At 40.2% G+C, this 22,284-nt stretch overlaps 1 protein-coding gene across 1 annotated transcript in view; it reads left to right on the plus strand.

Moving 5' to 3' along the window:
- The window catches only part of USP54 (ubiquitin specific peptidase 54), a 79,711-nt gene that overhangs the window by 6,458 nt on the left and 50,969 nt on the right, over positions 1–22,284 (plus strand). The window contains exons 2-3 of the mRNA XM_049809762.1: positions 17,726–17,792; positions 18,788–19,653. Coding sequence (XP_049665719.1) covers positions 19,507–19,653 — 147 coding nt within the window. The 5' untranslated portion in view covers positions 17,726–17,792; positions 18,788–19,506. The remainder of the gene's footprint in view (positions 1–17,725; positions 17,793–18,787; positions 19,654–22,284) is intronic.

The following is a 22,284-nucleotide window of genomic DNA, read 5'->3' on the forward strand; positions in this document are numbered from 1 at the left end:
TTGCTGATCTCTGAACCAAAGCAGAAGAGCAAGGAAGGGAGAGAGAGAGATTCTGGCCTTGTTTCTGTTGCTTTATCTTGCCTGGTTTTCCTGCCTCATTTCAGTCTGAGGCAGCTATGTGGATGCCTGTGTAATTGCTAGCATTGCTTATCAGGTCCTAGTAGCCCTGGGGGCTGCAGTACTTGACCAGAGCTGTTTGAGGGTTGCTGTGCTGTCCTAATTTAGGTGAAATGTTAGAAGACTGGAAATGCTCCTTTTTTTTCTTCTTTCTTCCTGTTCTGTGCAGAAATGTGCTAATTGGTCTGAATTCTTTCTTAGTTTGGTGGCAGAGAGTTAGATGCTTAGCTGGTGTGTTTGGCAAAGCTCTCTTTTGTGAGCGCAGCAGTGCTGTTGTGCTTCGGCTGGGGACAGGTCCCCTTGGTTCTGTTCGGGGCGTGGAGCCCAGCTTGCTGTCTGAATTGTTTGACTGTCAAGTGGGGAGTGAAGTCTTACTTTCTGTCTGATGCAGAGGGATTTGTTTTAGTAGTAAAACACTTACCTGTCCTTTGCTGCTGTATGGTTTTAAGAAGTTTTAATTTTAGGTGTGATGGAAGCAGAACTGATCTTGCTTTAAAGAGAGCTTCTAAAAATAATTTTCATGCTTTCTTCATGCACTGAAGTATTGAAGAACTAGGTATTGTTTAGACAGGTAACTGTTAGTCTCTACTATCCGTGCGCTGAGGGACTGTGTAAAGTGATGTCAAAGCAGGTATTTTAAAATGTCCACAATTTGAGCCATACTTCTAGCAGTTACTCAAGTATGTGTGGTCACCTGAAGCATTTTAGCAAAAAGCTGAGAAATAGTTCTGAAATGATGGAAACTGAGGCTGAAGCAAATAGGAATTTGGAAACATCAGTACTACAAAACTCTTGGTATTACTGATTTAGGTGCTCTTGCCGTTATGTGAGTGTTGGCCCACACCACCTCAGCAAGGAAATTGGTGGGCTCGGGAGCATTGATGTGGTCTTTGTGTCCAAGGAGGAAAGGTGAATGCTTCGTCCTTTGGAATGAGGAGGAGGAAGGGAGCATAGAGACTCGTGTTTTCTCTGCAAGGGAGCTTGCCAACCTCAGGTTATTGAGCCCTGGATATAATGCCACTTGAACAAATGGACTTGCTAACTCTTGATAAGACTGGTATGGATATTTGAAAGGAAAGGAAACCTGCAGATCCAAGTAATGGTGCAAGACACCTGGAAAATTTGGGCACTCTTTCTGCATGACAAAAATGAGGATTGGCATATTGCTTTTGCCTGGAAAAGGTCTGTGTTAGTATTGCAAACTGTGCTTTTAAGTGGTTTGGCTTCCTTGAAACAAGCTGTTTGAGGAAAGAGTGCTGCAGAGTTAACATGTTGTTTTAACCACACATAGCAGTGGAGCAGGTTTTGAGCCCAGCATGGTTACTGAACAATGTACTGGGTTTTGTTCACAGTTATGCCACTATTAGTAGACTTTAGAAAATTATTTTATTTGAAATTTGTAGACATAAATCTGAAGCTTAGGGGTTTCTTGTTCTAACTCCTATTTTTGTCTCACCGAAACTCTATCATTATGGAAAGACATACTTAAAACTTGGCTCAGCCCCTTCTATCCTGCAAGACTGGATTGTTCTTAAAGCAAACTGATTTAATTGTATCCCAACAGCTTCCTTTTTGCATTGTTTGTTTCTATTAGGTAAATGGTCCCGGTGGGGATAGTATCTTCAATACCTTGTATGGTCCAAAGCATTATTACAGTTCAATCTAATTCTGTTTGTTAGCATTATATTGTGCTAGGACAGAAAGACAATGGTATGCATTGTTTTTTGTAACATAACCAGAGTTTTCTTTAAAGCTATTTTGGTCTTGGATATACACAGTAACTTTCCCTGTCTGTGCTATGAATGTGACCACGTTAGAAGAATAAATTCATACTGAATACGGACAGCACCAGTGTTCTAGAGCTGTACTGTAAGTTTGTCTGGGAATAATCATGTAGTAATGCTGCTTCTGAGCTTAAATAACTGAGTTTATGGGAGATTTTTGGGGGTAGGAAGCTGTTTTTCTGAACAAGCTTCTTTTTTCCTTGATCAGTATCACTGGCTTTGAACCACAGGGGATGGTTCCAGGAATTGTCCTGCAATAATTGTTCTTTGAAAAACTGCTTTTAAATTTGCATTGCAACTGCCAGGCTCTGAACCAAGGGATCAAAACTGAAGCCATCCTTTGAGTCCTTTGCATTTTTTTTCTGTTAAATGGCTACATATCATTCCTGGTTATCAACCCCTCCTGTGAGAAAACATCCTTCATGTTTAACTAAACAGTTTGCAGCAACTTTGCCAGTTGGTCGCATTGAGGGGAGCCCTGCCTTCCATGGACAGGCTGCTGCTGTAATATGAAGTCATCCCTTACAGCCCTGTCTCCCCCTCCTTTGACCCCAGTCTGGTCCCTTTCTATAAAAGGGTTTGGAAAACCTTCCTCCGTCTTGTCTGGCTTTGTTTCCGAAGGGAATTGTCGGGCCGGGCCTCTGGCCTTATCTCTGTTGTCAGAGCTGCCTGCCTGGTAGGTGGCAGCAGGGGCAACGCTTTTCAAATGAGGCTTTCCTGTGCTGAGGGAGGCCCTTGTTTTTTTGTTTTAACAGCTTCCTATTGTTTGAAACAGCAGGTTGTCCCCTCCCACGCTATTCTAGCTCTTTCCTCATCCCTTAAATAATTTTTCCATGCAAGTATTGCTCAGAGCAGTTACTCTAGCAGTGAGTCCTCTGAGAGTTTTCCCAACACGCTCTGATCTCCAGCTTTTACTGCAACACCAGTTCATGCAATAGAAAGTGATTTCTGAAGGTAGGTCCTTGTGATTTTTAAATCTGTTGTTTTAATTCAGTGTCACTACTGCTGTGACATGACTTTTTTTTTTATTCAATCCAAGTTGTCACAGGAATTCTCGCCTATATAAGGTACTGAAAGGTAGAAAGTACTGCTTTTCAATTCGGACTGTCTTTTGTTTCTAAGATGCAAAGAAAGAGTATTGCTTCAGTTCATTAATAGTTTGCTTTTCAATATTCTAGTCCTGCTGTCTAATGGTGTTTTGTATGTGTACATTTTATTATGTTCTGTTACCTGTGTGAAAGGCACTTTCTAAGCCATAAGCTGCCTCTGGTCCACCATACTATAGCTTCTTCTGACTAATAGTATCCATGATAAATTTGAAGATGAAGCCAGTCAGAATCTATTCTTACCTTAACATTTGTCACAGCTGGAAGGGATGTTGGCAGTTCATTTCCCATCCTTGTTACTTTACAGTATAACTATTACCTAGTCAGAAGCTCTCAGGACTGCTTTTTTGATAATTTAGATGTGGTTTTGCTTCTCTCTACTTGTCAAATTCTGTGTTAGAAAGTTGACAATAGAGTCAGGTATTAGATACATGTAGAGCTTTATCACTTTAATAACAAAAAAGTTGACTTGTGAAAGCTAACTTTCTTTGGCTGGTTTCCTGATCCCCTGCCTTCTGTAAAGTGTCTTGTTTCCAAAATAAATAGTAATTATTCTGTGAATTTTGGAAGTCTACCACTACTATTCCATGCTTCTTGCTGCTTCAGCTTAGCATGAAGTACAATTTTGTTTAAATCTGTAGATTTGAAAAAACCCCAAACCAAACCGCAAACTCTTTTCATACATTTGGTGGTACTAAGCAGAGATCTTAATTCCACAAAATGATAAATCTGGTTCTAGAGTTTGTCACTGGAGGGGGGTGGGGGGGGAAATAATCTGTGTATCATTTCTACTGCTCATCATTCAGTATAATAAACACATTCTGTCTGTTGAAATGCATTCCAAATTTTTCTGAAGGAATAACTTTGTAATCCCGGTGTGTTTTAGGCTGCCCGAGAGATTGATCATAGTCTGCTGAGACGGGGCTCAGCACACCTGGAAGAGGAAGTCCTGCTCTCTTTGCCCTGGCTATAATTTCTTAATGAGTTGATTCAGCTCGCTAAACAAGCAGGAAATAAAGCAAGCCCCTCTCCTCCCCTCTTTCCATCCCCCCAAAAGCGCTAATTTTGCGAGCTGAATTTGCTTCTGTGAGCCAAAGGGCAGAGGTGGTAACTGCCCGTCCCAGAGCACTGGGGTGGAGAGGGGGTGTGCCCTCTTACCTACTCTGGTGGTCGTGAGATTTTGGGTTCATTTGTTCACATAAAAAGGTAACTCTCAGATGTTGCCTGCCTGAGGTGATAGGTCCTTCTAGTACAGTGTACTTGGTGGGAGTTACAGAAGCTTTAAGCGCCTGCCTTTTTTTTTTTTTTTTTTAATAAACTGGCAGTTCAAGAAACCTTTTGCTTTTCTTTGGCAAGAGAAGCGTTGCAGTGGACATACAAGGGTTTATGTGTTTTCTGAAGTTGTTAATTTATAATGTAGTTATGCCTATAGGTTACAGGAGTAATCTCAGAGTTTTAGGTGTCTTAAAAACCCAAACAGGCTGATTCTGGGTTAGAGAGTTCCCTGTCTAAGGCCAGAGAACCATGACAAACAGCCAGGGAAGCGAAGGAAGCAGACTGTGGTGGCTGTCACGATGAACAATGGTTTTGGCACACCTGCTGCCTTGCCGCTGAGCTTCTCCGTGCTTGGCAGGAAAGGAGTGATCTGGAGGATAACCAGATAGTTTTGTAGATGTTTTTGGTATGTTTCCATCTTCTCTGAGGGAGAGAAAACAGAAGCACTTGCTTTATAATGTGACAAATAGCTGGTGAAGGCTGGCACCATCAACTTTTGGGGCAGGATTTAATAATGCACTTAAAAATGGGAAAGTCAATATTATGCTAGAACTGAAGGCCCTTAGAAGCAAATGCAGGGAGACTTGATGTACCACAGGAAGGGGGAATAGTGGGATACTGTCAAAGCAATATGTTAGAGAAAATTATGCTCATACTACCCTTCTGAATAGGTACAAACATATCTATATACTTTTATTCAAGAAAAGGAGTTTTTGTAGTAATCAGGAAGCAAAATGAAGAGAGCTGGAACAAATGCATTTGTAGGAAGGTTTTGCAGTATGACAGAGTTTTTGACTCCACCAAGAGCCAAGTGGTGTTAATCAGTTGCTGTTTCTTCTGGGAGTTGTCATGGATGTAAGCTGTGAGACGAGATTACTTCTTCCAAAGAATAGTGTGTCACAGCCATGCCATTTCATTCATTTTCCAGTTGTGTCTTTTCAGGTTCTGATGGTTTGGATCATAATAATTGTCTTTTTAGCTAATGTATTAGTATATATGAAATTCCACAGGTTTTCTCTAAGTTTCTCATGTACTCGATTCTACAAGAGGATGTGTGTTACTATTGCTGTCCTAATTGGTGAGCACCTATGTCACCAGAGTATATTGGAATTGGAGAACTTGGGGGGACTGGGAAAAAATTAGAATGCTAAAAAGCCAGAAAAAATTCCTTCTAGTCTAGCAAAGAAAATACATCTAACACTGCACGTTTTGGCTCAAGCTCAGAGCAGCTGAGCTTCAAATGGAGTGACTTCAGTCCTGATTGACCAGAAATCTAAGATTTTTCCAGGCCAGCCACTTGATTGCACGTGTGGACACACACGTGTATGATTTATTTTATTTTTTTAAACACAGAGGAAGGATGCATAGACTCTTAATCTGGATAGAATATTTTTATTTCTTCCTGTCTCCCTTACAGGTGTGTATAAGTAAGTGTTACATGTTGTAATGCTGGTTAAGCAATGGATAATAATAATAGTAACAGTGCATCTGAATGCTTTCTTCTAGTATTGAAGGAAAATTTTGTAATTGGTTTCTCAACAAAACATTTATTGTGGTGTAATGAGGTGACTGAAAATACCATTGTGGTGTGGTAATCCTTCTTGATAAGGATAGCTTTTACCGATGGTGCTTTCCCAGATGTCAGGTGATTGTTCCTTGAAGGCTTGTTATTCTGAGAGAGAGGACTTAGAAATAGGGGAGTGTTGGTTTTGTCCTTCTATTGCCTTGCTGGTGTTCTGGGTCTGCATCTGTTTCTGTACCAAGTTGCTAATCTTCCTCAGACCCTCTTCTGGCAAATGCAAGAGCTATGTCCCTTCAGCAGCTTTTTGTATTGCCAGTGTATTGTCTAGGGAATTCTGGGGAAAACAAGTTACATTGTACAGCGTTACAATGCTTGGAGACTTGAGCCTGGAGCAATATCAGCAGGTCTTGTCCTAACAGGATTTGGCAAGAGAAGGTGTGGGCAATGCGTGGCATGTGACCCTGCTGTGCAACTGGAAGGCGAAGGCTCTGTCTTGTGACCAGCTCCAGGTGGTGCTGGTGTGGGGGCAGCTGTGTAATCTGCGTTGGGGGCTATGGGAAGAAGCAAGCCTTGGAGACCATCTTGGATTTCCATGGCAGGTTATGGAGTCTGCCTTCTCCTGTGGTGACCTCCCAAAAGACTGAAAGGATTTTAACATGAAAAAAGCCAAATTTTATTTAAATAAGTACTAGAAATTTTGCTTTTTTAAAAGAGAAAATTCCAAAGAACTGGGAAAACCAAAACGGAAATAAGCTTGTGTGCAACTTTCTTGTTGCCTTCTATGTCTCTGCTTCCCAGCCTGTCAGTCACTGAGTGGTCCCAAATGTCTATGAGAAATTTTGTGCAATGTCTAAGACCAGCCATACCTTGCAGTCCCTGGAGCCCTCTCCTTTAAACACCCTTGGTACCCCCCCACCAAGGGGGACAAGGCAGGATGGGGCTGTACCCCTGCCTCCAAAGGAGCTACATGGCACAGCCACACTCTTAAAGGATCACATGCATAATTAGAAACCAAACACTTATATAGATGATATCATCCTGAGACCAGTTACTTCCCCATCCCCAGCTGCACGTGATGGAGAGGAAGAAGCCCTAGAGCTGCTGTTGTCTCTTTCCCCAAAGCTTCTCTGTGCTCCACTCCTTGCCCTGTTCCCTGAGGTACTCTGCTTGAATGGGTGAGACACATCAGTTTAGGCTGGGTACTTCTCTCTACGGGGCGGTGGGGGGAAAGATGAGTACGCAGAATATAATGTACCAGTTCAGGATGCTGTGCTTTCTAAATTTCATGTGTTCTGGGCTGGAGTAAGCCAGAAGCTGTGTAATCCTTGCAGCACTCCCAGGAGTCACTGTTGGAAGGGTATGTGGTTTCTGCCAGATGTATGTTGTCTTTTGTTTCACAAATGGTTTTGGCCACTGGTGCAGGATCTGATTTGGGAGAGTAATGGAAGTAGCTGTTTGCTTTTCAGTAGAGCTCAGACTTGCAGCAGCACTGAAACAGTTGAACCACTGCTGAAAGAAATTAAACTAAATCTCTGAAGTAAGCATCTTTTTATTTACAGTCCAGGCTGAAATCCTACTGTCTGAAGCTGAGCAAGGCTGCTGTTTTCTCTACCTACTCTTTCAGTGTTGAACTCGGTGGCTTTAACATTTGTTGTTGGCTGGGTACTTTAGAGTGCTGTCAGGCCAGGCCTTGTTTTTTTATATGGGGGCATGTGTACATACCCTCAAACTTGCTCTTTTTCACTCTGTTTTAAAATAACAACAAGAAGTTTTATTAAGGATGTTTTCTTCTCCACGTGTACCAGTTGGTTAAATGTATTATGACTTCCCTGGGCACCCACAGAGTTCTGTTTTAATTTCATATTTAACAGGCTTCTTCTAGTTGCAGTGAGAGGAAATCTGGTGGACTACCTCTTTATGCTCTTTTTCTGCCAATGAGCAACCTGCAAATAATGTGGAAAGGCTCCATTCATGGTATATGGCTCCTCTTGAGTGCTTCCTGTTTTTTTTGTAGGGAGCTTCTGGTGCCACTCAGTAGTGTCATTTCATTGCCAGGCAGAGAAAAAAAAAATCAAAGCTGTTGACATCATTCTTCTTTTTCTTACCCCAACACCCAACTCGTCTGTTCAGCTTGTATTATACTGCATTTGCACAGCTGCTGCTTCTGTGACCCATTAGGACAGGGCCTGCTTGTACTTAACAAGAGTCTCTTTCATGCTTTGTGGATCTCTCTAGGTCACAGCAGGACACAAATAATCCCTTTTGCATTTGGTACTCTTCTGGTGAAGTTGAAATAACCTTTCTGAATGAAAAGAGTGACATCATCTCTATAAGCCTGGTTTTGATACAAGGTAATTGTATCATTATTTCTGCATTTTGTAGAATGAACAGCAGCTTTATTTCCAGCAGATTCCAGGATTTTAAGATACTAAAATCAGTAAGGAAAGAGTTTGTATAAGTTTTCAAAATAAGTATGGAAGTAGTTCCTTATGGTAGACATAAACAGTCTTTGAATCATAACTCAGAAATTTGAATTCAGACTTTGAATTCAAAAGAGGCCAGAGTTTTGTGAAAGTTCATATGCAAATCTTTTAGTTCTAACAAAATGAAAGATCTGTATTTCAGAAAACTTGTTTATAGGATACAATCTGCTTTGCACACATGAAACTTCCATCTGTGTATATACTATGCATATTCTGTAATGTTTTAGTTTCTGAAATGTATTTTTGACAAATATACTGTATACGAAAATGAAAGAAAGTACCTTTTGCCCGTTTTAGTCATCTACTCCAAATTTCAAATGGTGAAATAGGTTGAACTGGATTTGGAGGCTTTTTTTTAACAACTACTTGATAAAAAAGCACCAGGGTTTTTTTGTTCTCCAAAATACTTATTCTAGTACATCTTTCAGAATGTCTTATGCCAGAAGAATTTAACAGAGTAAATTGTCTATTTGTAAGGGGTTTCTCAATGAAAGTAAAATTTAAGGTAATGGAGGTAGCTGCTTGTCCTGTTATACAAGGGCTGCTTTCCTGTGTTTGCAGGAATTATTATGTGACCTTGCCTGTGTTTGATGTTTAGCTGTGAGTTCAGGACTGTTGTGCATTCAGTTGTCATTATCCCCTTCTTTAAGAAACAGAGCCCTGCAAAATGGCCACTTACTTTATGAGATTGACGGATTGGGGCTGCAGCTGAGGAGAGGCACAGTATGTCCATGGCTGTTGGCTTGGCCAGCAATGGCCCAGTTGGCCGGGTCTGGTCTTGGGGTGCAGGGGAGCTATGGCAGCATATTACAAATGCTTTATTTGCCAGTGGGAGACAAGAGCACCATGTGCAAGTTTGGGATGTAAAGTTTTGAGGTTTCGTCGTGTCTATTTGCTTCCTATTTAAAAAGCAAAAAAAAAAGGCAAAAAAAAAAAAAAAGAGCTCATCGGTTTGCACAGAGAGTCTTTTCCTCTAATTTCCCTAAATGCATTGGGCAGATGTTTTCTTCTGCTGGTCTTCTAGTTGTATAGAAAACAAAAAAATCAGACTTTGAGTTCTACTCCCCCTGCTCATCTGTTCCAGGTTGCTGGTGAGGTGTATGGTATGTTTCCCCCAACCTGTTTCTTTGTTTTACTCTTCCCATATGCTATTAACTGCTCTTGGATGTTTTGATTCAGTAAGCTTTTTCTTGTGGTATGTACAAGGGGTTTTCCTACTCAGGTTCTGAAGTCTTCAGTGGGTTTTGTGGGAAAATGCTTCTGTATACAAACCCAAATGAAGCAAAAATGAGTTTCCCTGTTCTTGTTAGTTACGGTTATTCCTCTGAAACTAAATAGTAATGATCTTAAACCCAAGTTGAGATTATTAAGTGCTTATGTATGTGTGCACACTTGTGGTTCTGGGGAAGTGTTATTTATAGCTGTACAGCACAGATGACTGCTTAAAAAAAAAAAGAGGAATAATCAGCATGTTATGGATGCTGGGTGCATGGGTTTGTATTTTTGTGTAGAAGTATTAATCTATATAATGTTCTGCAGTGCAGCAGCAATCCCCCTGCTTGTCAGTTTTAGCAAGGCAGAAATGATGTAAGCATTTAATACTGGGACCCAGCACAGGCACCTTAAACTGCTGCTCACTCTTTCTTTACTCTCTCTGCTTCGTTTGCACAAGTTCCTCTATACTGCTTTAGTTTTGCACCTTTGTATTAGTCTGGCAAGAACATGAGTGTTACAAGCCATTTTCATACGTGGTAGTGGTGGTATAGATAAACCAAAATACAGTGAATTAATAGTTTGAGAATATGCTGTAACTATTATTTTAATACCAAATATTGCCCTGAGCCAAGAGAAAAGACTGAGGGAGTAAATACTTTTATGGTACTATCAAATATGTTGTCTGGCCCCAGCTGTTGATCATGAGGGAGGTGGGAATTGTTTCTGGTCACCCTCTGTGGAGGTTTCCACTAGCCAGTGGTATCAAAAAGTCTATTCTGTGCCCGTGTTGAGGAAACTGATTTCTGTCCTGGGTGTTGTCTTTCCCCTGGAGAGAACAGTGCATTGCAGTAATTGACTTTGAGATTCTTAACACATCACCAGAAAGACCTATTTTTCCACCCGAAGGCTGTCCATCTGTCTGGTCTGCTGCTACTCTCAATGTGTTGCTGCCTTTGCTTAGCCTGCACTGTCTGTCCTTTGAAATTGAAGTACTAATGGTGCTGGAGGAGTTCTGTTTGCTTGTTTTCCTGCAAAATCCATTTCTTGTTTACCCATGTTTTTTTTATTCTGTGTGGATGTGTGTGTATTAACGCATTCAGTTGTTTCAAATGTTACTGAAATCAAGGTATAATGAAATAGAGTTTAATGAAACAGGGATTTGTGTTGCTGTAATATGAACAGCATAGATTTGGGAGTTGATTGCTACTGACTTCTGTTTTAAGGAAGGAAGGGGCTGTGAAGATTGACAGGAGAACTCATAACAAGGTAGCTGTTACAGAAGAGGAAGAATTTTTCTGTTCAGCATTGAAAGTCTATGAGGTCAGGAAAAGAATGGCAGCAGGATTTTAGTATTTAAATAGTTGTTGTTCGTTAAGCCTTGTGTTGCTGAATACTAATGACTATTTCTGAAAGCTCCTAGGAACTCTTCAGTCATTGTTGGGCAGCAATTTGCAAGCCAAAGTAGAAAACTTGTTTTCTTGGGTCAGTGGTATTATCAGAAGAGAGATGAGATTTTTTTTTTCTTGTGAATAAGGTGCCACAAGAAAAAGGTCTTTGAAATCTTGTTGCAATAATTGGTGGCTGTAAAATACAGATTTTTGCAATGAAAATGTTTGTTTATATCTGGAGATTGAATCAAATACTGAATTAATCTTGAAGCTCCCCTTTGGAGAGCCAAAGTGAAGATTTGGAAAAGGAATAACTGGCAGCAGGAGGCTGGCTGAGCATTCACTAGAATCAAACCAGAACCTTCCATTTCACCATATGGTTGACAGCTGCCCCGTTCCTATTGTCCTGATTTTCTGTGTTACACAGGATTGATTGGTGATGTTTAACTGCTTTTGAGCACTTGTGTAACATTTGAAGCTGCCGTGTTTTCCCCGTTTATCCAAACTCCACAAGTTCCATATGGAGTGGGATGAAAAGCTGGTTTCATGCCATCCTTCGTCCTTGTGAACTGTCCAGCACCAAGACTAGAGGTAGGTAGGGTGTTTTTTGAATACCGGCTTGGGAGAATAAACTTAGATTTCATATAGAAAACAGTACAAAACCTAGGATAAGCACTTTGGAAATCCAGGGGTGTTAAGAGGCAGGCTTTTGTTACCGTGTACAGCAGTCCTAAAGAGCTGGGCAACTGTGAAGGGGAGATCTGAAGGGAGTGCAAATGGTTTTGAAATGCTTTGAATTTACTTTAGGCTGGGCAGACTTCTTAATTTTATATATATTCCTTTCCTCTTCAACTGTCAGGGAAAAGTGTTGAGATAACAGATCCTTTAGGCTTTGTAACAGAAAGAGGGGCAGCTGCTTCCGAAGGAGTTTGGAAGTAGGACATAAAGCTGTAGGCTCGTCAGCCTCTGTTTGCTGTAACCTCCACAGCAAATGCGTGTGCTGAAAGTACTGTGATGCATGAGATCAGTGGTTATTAATACCATGTTTTCGATACGAGTAAAAGTTTTATCTGGGGAGTGAAGTGTGTTTTGGCAATAAGCCCCACACAAAGTAAATAATGCGGCCTTTGCATCTCTAGTTCTGACCTAATCTCTCTCACTGTTTGTCTTCAAACAGAAGCCCTTTATTACTCAATTATCCCACATTGTGCTTTTATAAATTGTAGTCTCTAAGAAGAGATGTTTTTGTCCAGAAACTTCTAGATTATCTTGCAGGTTAAGTTATTTTTCGATCAGAAAAGGCTGTAATGCTGGCTTTAGATATTTAGAGCGGTGTGTTTGGCTTATTTATTTATTTTTAATTGTAATTTGGCTTTGAATCATTGTCATGTTGTATTAGAGGTCTTTGCTGGATGGGTTTTAAAACCCTTTCTGATTATTTGAGAGCCAACTGGATACATTGAGTCCCTTTAATTGCTTTATGAAAGTGGGCATCGCTACCCTACTTGCTCTCAGTAGCTCTATGGGATAAGTGACATACTTTTCCACTATTTTGAACAATAGTCTAAGTGGTCATAAGTTTGCACAGAAAATAAGTGTTCATCAGCTGATGTCCTTCTTTCAGAAAGGGCTGCAGAAATGACTGCTAAGACTTTGTAACTGTGGAGAAGCACCCACAGGCAGTTGGGAAGAAGCAGAGAGGTTGCCCTCGCGCTCGAGTAGGTAGAAATTTCCAGCCTTCCACCATCACTGAAGCTTCTGCAGTTCAAAGCCAATGGCTTTCTGCTGCTTTTTTACTGAGAGGTGCTCTTTAAATAGATTTGGCTGTCAGGCTTAAAATCAAGTGATTCAGATTAGGTAAGTGTTCACAAGATTTCATTATACTGTTTTAAGAGACAGTCCACTACAGTTTTATAAAACCCGCAAGCATTTTGGATGAAGAAGTCGGAGAACTGCTTGCTGTAAAGAATATCTTCATGTAGTTTAAAGCTATACTTGACCCCAGCAGCATGCAGAGTCTCACTTTGGGGTGTTTCTGCAGATCATGTCTCTCTCCGTGCCCCTTGTTGGTCTGCACAGTTAACAGGATCATATAGTGGGTTTGTTTTTGTTTTTCATGGGTTATTTGTTGGTTTGAAAAGTTGGTATAAGAACATATTCTTTCTTCATAAAAAAACCTTGTTCAGTTTTCTCCCTCCAGTCACTGTAGAAGCAGTAAGCTGCCTACTAGTTCAGAAATGCCAACGTTGCCACTTCAAGGAGCTGTCTTCCCAACAGGCAATTTGGCCTCTCAGTATCCTGCCTACAGTTTCTTCTAGTGGTTGGTAGGCTGTAAAATACAGTGGTAGTGACTGAAATTACTGCAGCTTTAGTCAAGGATGTGTGTTATCCCAGTTTGCTCACTGTTCTGTCTAGTCCCTTCAGTTTTGGTTTCCTATATCTTGAGGTGGTCTCTCAGAAATGGCCTTCATTGTGTCTTCTGGGAAACCCAGTGTTTGTCACAGGTTTGCTGTATGCTAACTGTCTATAGATGTACATCTGTGGATTTGGGGAAACTTTTGTTTTTAATCTTCACTCCAAGGTCATTTTGATGGTCTTTACTAGCAACTTTTAGCCTAACACTTGGATAATTACTTTTGCATCAGGTAAATGGAAACATTTCCCTGGTGCCTGAAAGACCATTTATCATAACATTATGCAAACTGAGTATCTTTTCTAACATGGTTCTGGGAAGTTAGCCTAAGGTCTCAACTCACAGCTTTGTCATAACTTTGCAACACTCACAGACTAGGAACTGTGCAATAGCAGAATGAAAAATAAGGAAGTATGAGTCTGTTGTGGACATCAGTGGTGCTGTCAGCTCCTGCTCCCACCCGGTAGGCACAAGTAGCACAGAGCTGGGTAACTAAGTTGTTCCTTTAAGAGGAGGACTGACAGCAAAAGCATCACAGGCTTTTTTTCCCCTTCTTTCTCCCAGCATAGCAATCAAGACTGAGAAAATGCATGCATAAAGCAGAAAGTTTTGGGTTTTTTTTCCCCCCGTATTGTTCCATTTGCACTATCAAAAAATTCTTGGAGGTGGAGATGAATGGAAATAATTGTACCTTTTTGTAGTTGTACAGTATTGTCTAGGTACACAAAGAAATCTGTCCAGTATTTCTGGCTAGCTAAGAATCTCAAAAAGAGGAGACATCCTCAAAAGGAGGAAGTTACCCCCTTTTTGGTTGTGTGGCAGCTGACTTTTGTCAGGGATGTTTACCTTTAAGATCACTGCCCTGTTCGCTCTTCTTTATCCAGCCTCATGGTTATTCGGTAATGGGAGCTCTTTCTGTCCCTCTATTTTATTTCATCACCTTCAAGACTGAATTGAGACTGACTTGCAAAGCTGGCTATCCTTTGGGATGTCTAAGCTGTAAATGGAGGTCTTACTATTGATAGCTCTGCAACTAAATATAACTTAATCCATGCAGAAATTAGCAAATACTTTCATCATTTCAGCTACATGGAGAAAGTATGTTCTCAAGCCTCTAGTTGTGAAAACTTTTCCCCTCTAGCTGAGAAAAGCCATGGGATCAGTCAAGGTGATCCCTACTGTGCTTCCTCACTGAAAGAGCCACCCTGCCAGGAGTCGTCTGGGTGAAAACTTTCACCAAAATCCATTGTCTTGGGCAATTCTTTCTTTCTTTTTTGTTATGAAAAATATTTAAATAAGGGATATAAAAGCCATTTCTCATCTGTTTTAGGCTTTCAAATGTGGCATGTGAAAGCACAGTTTGCCCTGAAGGCCATTAATCTACTCCCTACTGCCAGAAAAGGTGGTAGGATCTTGGGGGTGGGGTTCTCTTCTAAAAACACACACATTCACACTTTGAAGCATTTACTTTGTTCTGTGTTTTGAAAGTTTCTTAAGCAGAAGTAATGAAAAATAAATTCTGGACCTCTGCTCTTATTTTAACAGTGTGATAAATACTTTATTGCTGGTTTCAGCCATACCTAGTGCTAAATGGAAGCATCTCCTTTCCTAAATGGGTTGTTTTGGCACATTCAGCCATGTGCCTGGAATGGTTCATCAAGCAATAGCCTAAAATGTTTGGAGAGACATGAGACTGCAGTAAAAGGGGAGTGCTATAATTTTTTTTCCCCTTAAAATGAACAGTGATAGCGGGACCTTACCAGAGAACAAAGGATGCAACTTGATGTTATGTTTCTGTGTGATTGATTTAGGAAGTGAATATGAGAATGAACAGGAACTTTTCTGTGGTACAGGTCTTGTAGAGCTCTGTGCTCTGCTGCCCCATGGGCAGACTCAGGTTTCTTCAGGCCGGAAGTACGTGCTGAACCATGGACGGCTTTGCTCTGGGGTTGCATTGGTGGAGATGCCATGAGAATGGTGCCCTGTTGCCCTTCTCTTGTCTGTTGAGCCTGTCTCTGCAGGTGGGAGGCCTCCTTACTTCTTGAAGAAAGCTGTTGCCAAACAGCATGAATTCAAGTGAAGATCTAGAATGTTGGATTTCCTTTTTTATTATATACTCTTTATATATTTTTATATAATATTTACTCTTTATTATAACATTTGTATAACATTATATAAGGCAGTGCAACTTTTCAGGGATGTAGTTAGTTTTTTCAATCACGCTAGCTGGATGAATTTTGTGCCTAATTCCAGTGAACAGTGTTCTTAATATGATAAACAAAATTAAAGTACCTTAAAAGTTTTTAGGTTTTCTGCTTCAGTTCCTTGTGTCTCTAAGATAATGTTTTGAGTAATGAACCAAGAGCATCATTTATGCTTTTGCATCTGGCACTCCTATTTTGGTCATGTTTCTGTATTAGTAAGTTTTGCAGCAATGAGAATCGTGTCTCTTTTCTGTAAGAACAGTTTTTTCAGGTCTGGTGATACCTTTCTCTTTTACTTCAGACTCAGTTTTCTGGAGTCATGCCAAGATGCCACTGGGACATACAGTAGCTACAGCTTTTGAATCTGTCATTTGGGGGAGGGTTTTGGGGTTTTGGTGGGGTTTTTTCTTTCTTTCTTTTTTTTTTTTGTTTGTGTGTGGTGTTTTGTTTTTTTAATGCAAGAGTTATGTGGAGCTGCAGTTGTCAACTAACATTAAAATTCTATAAAAGTCTCCTTGTACTATTAAAAAGTTGTTGGCTTGTATGTGTTCTTAATAGGGGAGCAGTCTTTATCAAAAACTTCCTTAACCAGAAACAATATATGAAAATGTTTACTTCTCCTTAACTATGTAATTCTCTGAAGCTTGTGGCATGTATCATCAAACTGTTATTGTGATTTCACTTCAGAAAGTAAATTTTGTTTTTTCTTTACTTCTGTGGTTGGGACCACTTAAAAGCTAACATAGTATCTGGGAGAAGTAGCATGTTTGGAGAACACCTACACCTGCTGACAGGCTTGCACAGCATAGCCTTCCACTTCCCTGACGGATCCACTGCTGTTTTCTTAGCAATTGTATGTTGCGTGTTTAAAGTATGGGAGGTTTAGCTTTTTTTTTCTACTGATGGTTCATCAGTGGTGGTGAAAACAAAACAGGGTATTTTAATAATGATGGTTGGTTTTTAAAAAATTATTTTTTCCTGCTTGCTTTTTGTTACCCTTTTTATGGTAGAGCAGAAGCGAAGCGGGTCTGTAAATAATCCACACGAATAGTGTCTCACATACATTTCAGTTTAATTAGGGTTTGTACTGGTTTCAGCTGGGATAGAGTTAAACCACGACAGGGTTCCATTTTGTAGCTATTATATAACCTTGGTAAGTTTTTAGAGGTTGGCAGTGTGAAGCTGCTGTTTATCTCCAGAGATCTGGTTTTGTCATAACTGGGTGGTAACCAGCTTAAGTGTTTTCTGCTTGTTCTTAGCTCAACAAAGGCCATATAGCCAAATGAACAAACTGAACTTGTTCCTGTGAGCAATCATAGCAAACGTGGTAAGAAGTCAGTTCTGCTAAGCCTGTGCAAATGCAGTGCAGGTAGTAAGCTTGCACGGTTACTGAGGAGTCCTGGCCAGCTTGCAGTAGTCTTGCTGCAATGACAGGTGAACTACAAAGCCTTTAATCTGATTCTGGTTCCAAGGCAATAAAAATCAATAGAAAAAATGTATTCACTTTGTCATAACTGAGACAGCTTGACTTAAAAAGTACTTATAGTTTCATAGCCCATTTTGAGAGCAGAATCTTGGTTTGAACTTGAAGTCCACTGAAGAGGTGCTGCTCACAGCTGTACATCTTGGGCATATTTTGGATTGTATTCGCCATCTTTTTTGTAGGTGCTATGGAAAGACGATGGAGTGCTTGGCTCAGGAGTTTTTGTGAGTTGCACAGAGCCTGCTTGCCTCGGCTCATTCCACGCAGCATTCTGCTCTGTCTCTGTGGTGCAGGCTTAGCCACTGCACCTATTGCAAGTGGTGCTGGTTTACAGAGATCCTTACACTGTTGCTTCAAACTGAATTACCTCATATAGTATGGCTGGCTCATGGTTCATTAAGGGACTGAGCAATGAAAGGGGGCTGAGGCTGAATTTGCTTTGAAATGAATCCTGTATACATTCAGTGCTCAGGAATGTTGTGGGACAGGCATGGTAATGGTCTGTGTCTGCAGGCTTGCAAGCACATCTGAAAATCTTGCATGGCACAGTGGCAACCAAGAAGAATATTCATCTATATATAGATGTTTGCCTGCCTTACAGCAGTGCTGAGACTTCATTAATATTTGTAGAATGAGTTTAATAGAAGTACAAACAAAATATTACTAGAAGGGAACAGGTTAGGCTGCTGTAACGTGTTCACAGATGTTGAGGAAGTTCTTTCTGTGTTTTGACAGGAGGTGAAGAATTTATAATTGTGTGGAAGGTGGAAAATGTGCCTTCACAGATACCCAGGATATCTTTGTAAGGACTTACTCTCTTAGTTAATTTTTGCTGGTGTGTCTATTTTGTAGTGATTTCATGCTGCGATTATTACTTCAGTACACATGGAATAGTCATTGTGCTTATACCAGCCATAATAGGTATGTTTAATTGTTATTATTTGTATCAAAAATGGGATAATCCTAAATCATTGGGAATGTCCCTGAAAAATATTATGCAGTTGTCTGTAAAGTAAATATAGGTGGGCTACACTTGCGAGAACTTTAAAAAAATGTTTTGCCATGAATCTTGTAGTTCCTGTTTCTAGGAATTTCTTAGGTCAAATTCTTTTCTACATTTCCTGTGGATGAGGGAAAAAGTGAACTTGTGGTGGGAAGAGCAGTTTCTATTGAATTATTCTTCTGGCTTCTTCAGAAGGATCAGTGTCTTTTGGAAGACACTGTATATCCCATGTACCTAAATTAAGTAACATTTTATAGAGATACACATAGTTCTCATTAAGAAAATTTGGAGACTGTTTTGTTCTGGAGAGCTGTGGGCTGCTGAGTCAGGGGAGAGCCTTGTGCCTTTGTTTTCTTGGCCTTCCAACTTCAGTGCAAAAATCCCAGTTCTAGGGTGGACAACATGCTAGCCTGTATTCACAGAATCACAAGTCCTTGTACTACTGTTTGAATGACTAAGAGATCTTAAAGAAATTTAGCACTTCAAGATTGTAAATGATACGTATGAAAACTGCCATGGAATTCACATTAATGTTCTGGGTTTTTTTTTTTTTAAATCTAACTTCCTTCTTAACCCTTCCAACATACTCCATCCCTCTTGCTCTTACTTTTCTTGGAATTCTCTGTTGTTTTCCATGTTATTTTATTTTTTGGGTGGAGGAAGGTTTATGTTTTTTGCTTGGTCTCAGAAGATTCAGTGTATTGTGGGAGGTGAGGCAACGCTGGTCTTGGCAGAACACCACAAAACCAAGAGAGTAATTAAATGACGCAAGCCTTTTATTTTTCTCTCTCAAGCTTTCTGATACGGCTGGGCATTCTGATTGCAAAAGGAGGATCAGGAGAAGAAACTTCTAAAGATCGAATGCAGAATTAGAAGAACTGTATTGGAGACTTCTTGCTACGTTAAAGCACTTCATTCTCAAGTCCTGGAGTTGCTTCTTTTTCCCCTGTGAGGATAATGTCTCTTTCATCACCCAAGATAGATGTAACTGAAAGGGAGCTGCCAAGGTTTTATTCTGGTTTTGGTTTCTCTGTTCCCTTACTAATAATTGGATTTTTCCTGTCTTCTGCAGGAGGATTGTAAAAAGATTAGAGAAGCTGGGGTTTTTGGGGTGTGGGAGGTAGCTGTTGGGTTTTTTCCCCCTCTTGATTCTGGGACCTCCTTGATTTGCCATTTGTTCCCTGAAGTCACTGCCTGTTTGGAAAAGGGAGAAGCAGCATAACAGATGAACTTGCATGACCATGGATTCCCTCCCTTCACAAACTGTGTATGTGGCTGCTTGTAAAAGAGGTTTTTGCATACATAAACATCAAATGAAGAACAGCATCCTGGGCTAGATTTAAAAGCAGCAAACTGCTTGTGTCCTGATGAAAGGATAAATTCCGTTTAAAATTTAAAGAAGGTTGGATGTTGTTCCAGTTTTGAATTTTGGAGAAAGAAAGAAAGGAAGGATCTGATCAAATCAAATACTCTGCCAGCCTAAACCTGTATATTCTGCAGCTGAAGCCGGAAGATGTCTTGGAAAAGAAATTACTTTTCTGTGGGTCGGGGGAATGTACAGGGCATGTTTACTCCACGAAATACAACCTCAATAGCACCCAGTAAAGGTCTCAGCAATGAACCAGGGCAGAACAGTTGCTTCCTGAATAGTGCGCTACAGGTAAGAGCACAGAATAAAAAGTGTTTCTGTCCTTGTTCTCTGTCTGTTGCAGTATTTTCTTAGGCTCAACGGTGCAGCAAGTATAGCTAGGCTTGACTACATAACTGGTTGTGGTCCTAGATAGAATAAAGTTACATCTGGAAGTGCAGATTAGTTGAGTTAAAGAACAGCTTTTTTTAATTATCAGGTTTTCCTGGTGAAATCAACAGCATTCACATAGTCATCACTTAGTGTACTTGAATCTCTTGTTTGTGTACACTTGTAATATGTCAACCAAATCTGAAAATATATGTAGTAAAATTATTTTAAAATAATAGAATATTGCGTATCTTGCAGTATGTCTACTTCTTAAAAGTAAATTTAACTTTTTTGTTGAACCAGTCAAGTTCAAGGTTTGGTAATACCTATACCAGGTCATTTTATGTAGTCCAGTTTTCTTTCTAACTGCTGATCTGTAGCTTAGTTTAGATGATTGAGTCTTTTACGTTTCAATTTAGAAGAAAAACCTTTTCCTGTGTCAAAATTTAATAGAGTGGTATGACTGCTATAGTGGTGTTGTCACCATTTAGATGTTTTGAAGGTCTAACGTTTGAGATTCAGTCCTTCTGGCTGCACGGTTCAAAATCCTTTCTTCACATCAGTTTCCATCCCTTTATATGATTTGTCTGTGTAGCGCAGATGGTGTCACTGTGTATTGGTTTTTTTATGTGGGCACTATTAGGTTCTTGACTAACTTCAGCCTTCAAGATACCCCCCTGATGCAAATAATACAAATAGAAACACCAGTGACCCTCAATAGGCTTAATATGCCATGAAATACAGGACTAGGTACAAGGACAACTTAAAATAAGAAAAGTGGAATTTCCAGTGATGTACTGCGTTAACTGCTTCTGTTAAGTTGTAAGGTGTAATCAGCAGCTGCTTCCTAATATTTAGTTGTTGAACCTAGTTCAGAACTAAGTAGAGCCTAATACTAGCTGCATGCTATGCATGAAGGTGAAAGTATAAGACCCGGCCTTTAGTGTTGTACATAAACCATTTTCTTCTAAAGCTCAAGAGAGATAGGATAGCAAAAATATTTACAGTTAAAGCTGAAGTTAAAAAAAAAAAAAAAAAAAAAGGCAAGATGGTAATCATTTCATAAAATATATACTTCTGGGGTTTTTGTCTTAATTTTTTAACATTCAGTGTTAGTCTGAGAGGCTTTTGAATGTTTGTTGCTCCTTGCTCTGAAGTATTTCTGGAAACATTTAAGATAAACTCCAAAGGCAATTACATAAAAAAATTGGATTTGTTCCTAAATGTGTTATTTTTTTGTCCTTTTGTGAAGCCTGCAGTAGTTCTTCAGGAATGTTGTGTGTAATCAGATGGTTCCAAGGCTTACATTGCCTCCCAGGCCCTTAAGTATAGGGAGAGTTTGAGTATAAACATAGCCATGACAATTCTGAAGTTTTGGGTAACTTTACAGATTAAATATACAATAAATGGCTTTTTAAATATAATTTTAGGTAATGTTTGTGTACTATGGTTCAGTTAACAAATTGTTCCAGCTGGAAACACTTCTTGGAACCGGCACAACATTTTTCAGAGTGCTGAATTTTTTCTAGCCAGTTGCTCTGGACAAATTCATAAGAAATAAGTTTGGTTCCTGTGTTTTTGCTAATGAAGCATTTAGCCAGTCAGACGCCAGCCTGGACCTTGCCGCTCTGCAGAACCTGGCAGGACACGATTTAGGTCAGGGCTTCTTTCAGTGCAAGCTTCTGCCTCCTGAAAGGCTGGTGGCTCTGAGACTTAGAAGAAAGTCCAGTTATCATTAGTTGAAGGTGAAATAGCCATCACGCACCACATTTATGTATAAAGAGCCGACTGTGAAACACCTCAGAGATTGGTATGGTTGCTATTTTACAGATACATATTTAGATAATTGCCCAAAGTTGCACAGATTCAGTGGTAAAAATTAAGAATAAAACTTGGTGCTATTACAGCAAATGTTGCCTCTTGCTATTGTTAGCAGAACATATAATAGCCTGCTTGCTTTTATATGCTGTGACCATACCTAGTCACATACCTGGTGTTACCACCATACCTGTCCCAAGAGAAAAGTATAGCTGCCCACACAGGTTAGGGTTAGAAATCTGCCAGCAATCATGGCATGCAAATACACTTACTAATGACAATATTGGGCATAACGGCTTTTAGTAATTTATGGTTTTGACTTGCAAGAACTTGTTAATGCACATGCTGTTGGCACTCCATTTTTCCAGCGTTGGGGCTATCTGCTCAGAAGGCTGCTTAGGAGGTGGAAGGATGGGCGAGTTTCAGCCCCAGCAGTTGGTGGGGTGTCCTTGGCAGCTCTGCCCAGCCTCATGGTGTGGTTGCACAACGGCCGGCTGTGGTGCCAGCTCAGGGGAGCAGTCAGGGCAAGTGCCACTTCAGTTGGCCACATGGACAAAGAAGCGAGTTTTTTAATGTAAAAGCACATGGCAAGAAATTCAGAGGGATGTCCTACTGTAAATTAATGTATGTGAATGCTACAGCTGAGGAGCAAAGATGAAAATGTCAACTTGCAGTTAGATAAAAGGCATCCCAATTTAAGTGATTTTCACTGACGTTAAAATTGCACGTGCTAAA

The sequence above is a fragment of the Accipiter gentilis genome, chromosome 9 (genome assembly GCF_929443795.1).
Source record: "Accipiter gentilis chromosome 9, bAccGen1.1, whole genome shotgun sequence".
In the NCBI taxonomy this organism is placed as follows: Eukaryota; Metazoa; Chordata; class Aves; order Accipitriformes; family Accipitridae; genus Astur; species Astur gentilis.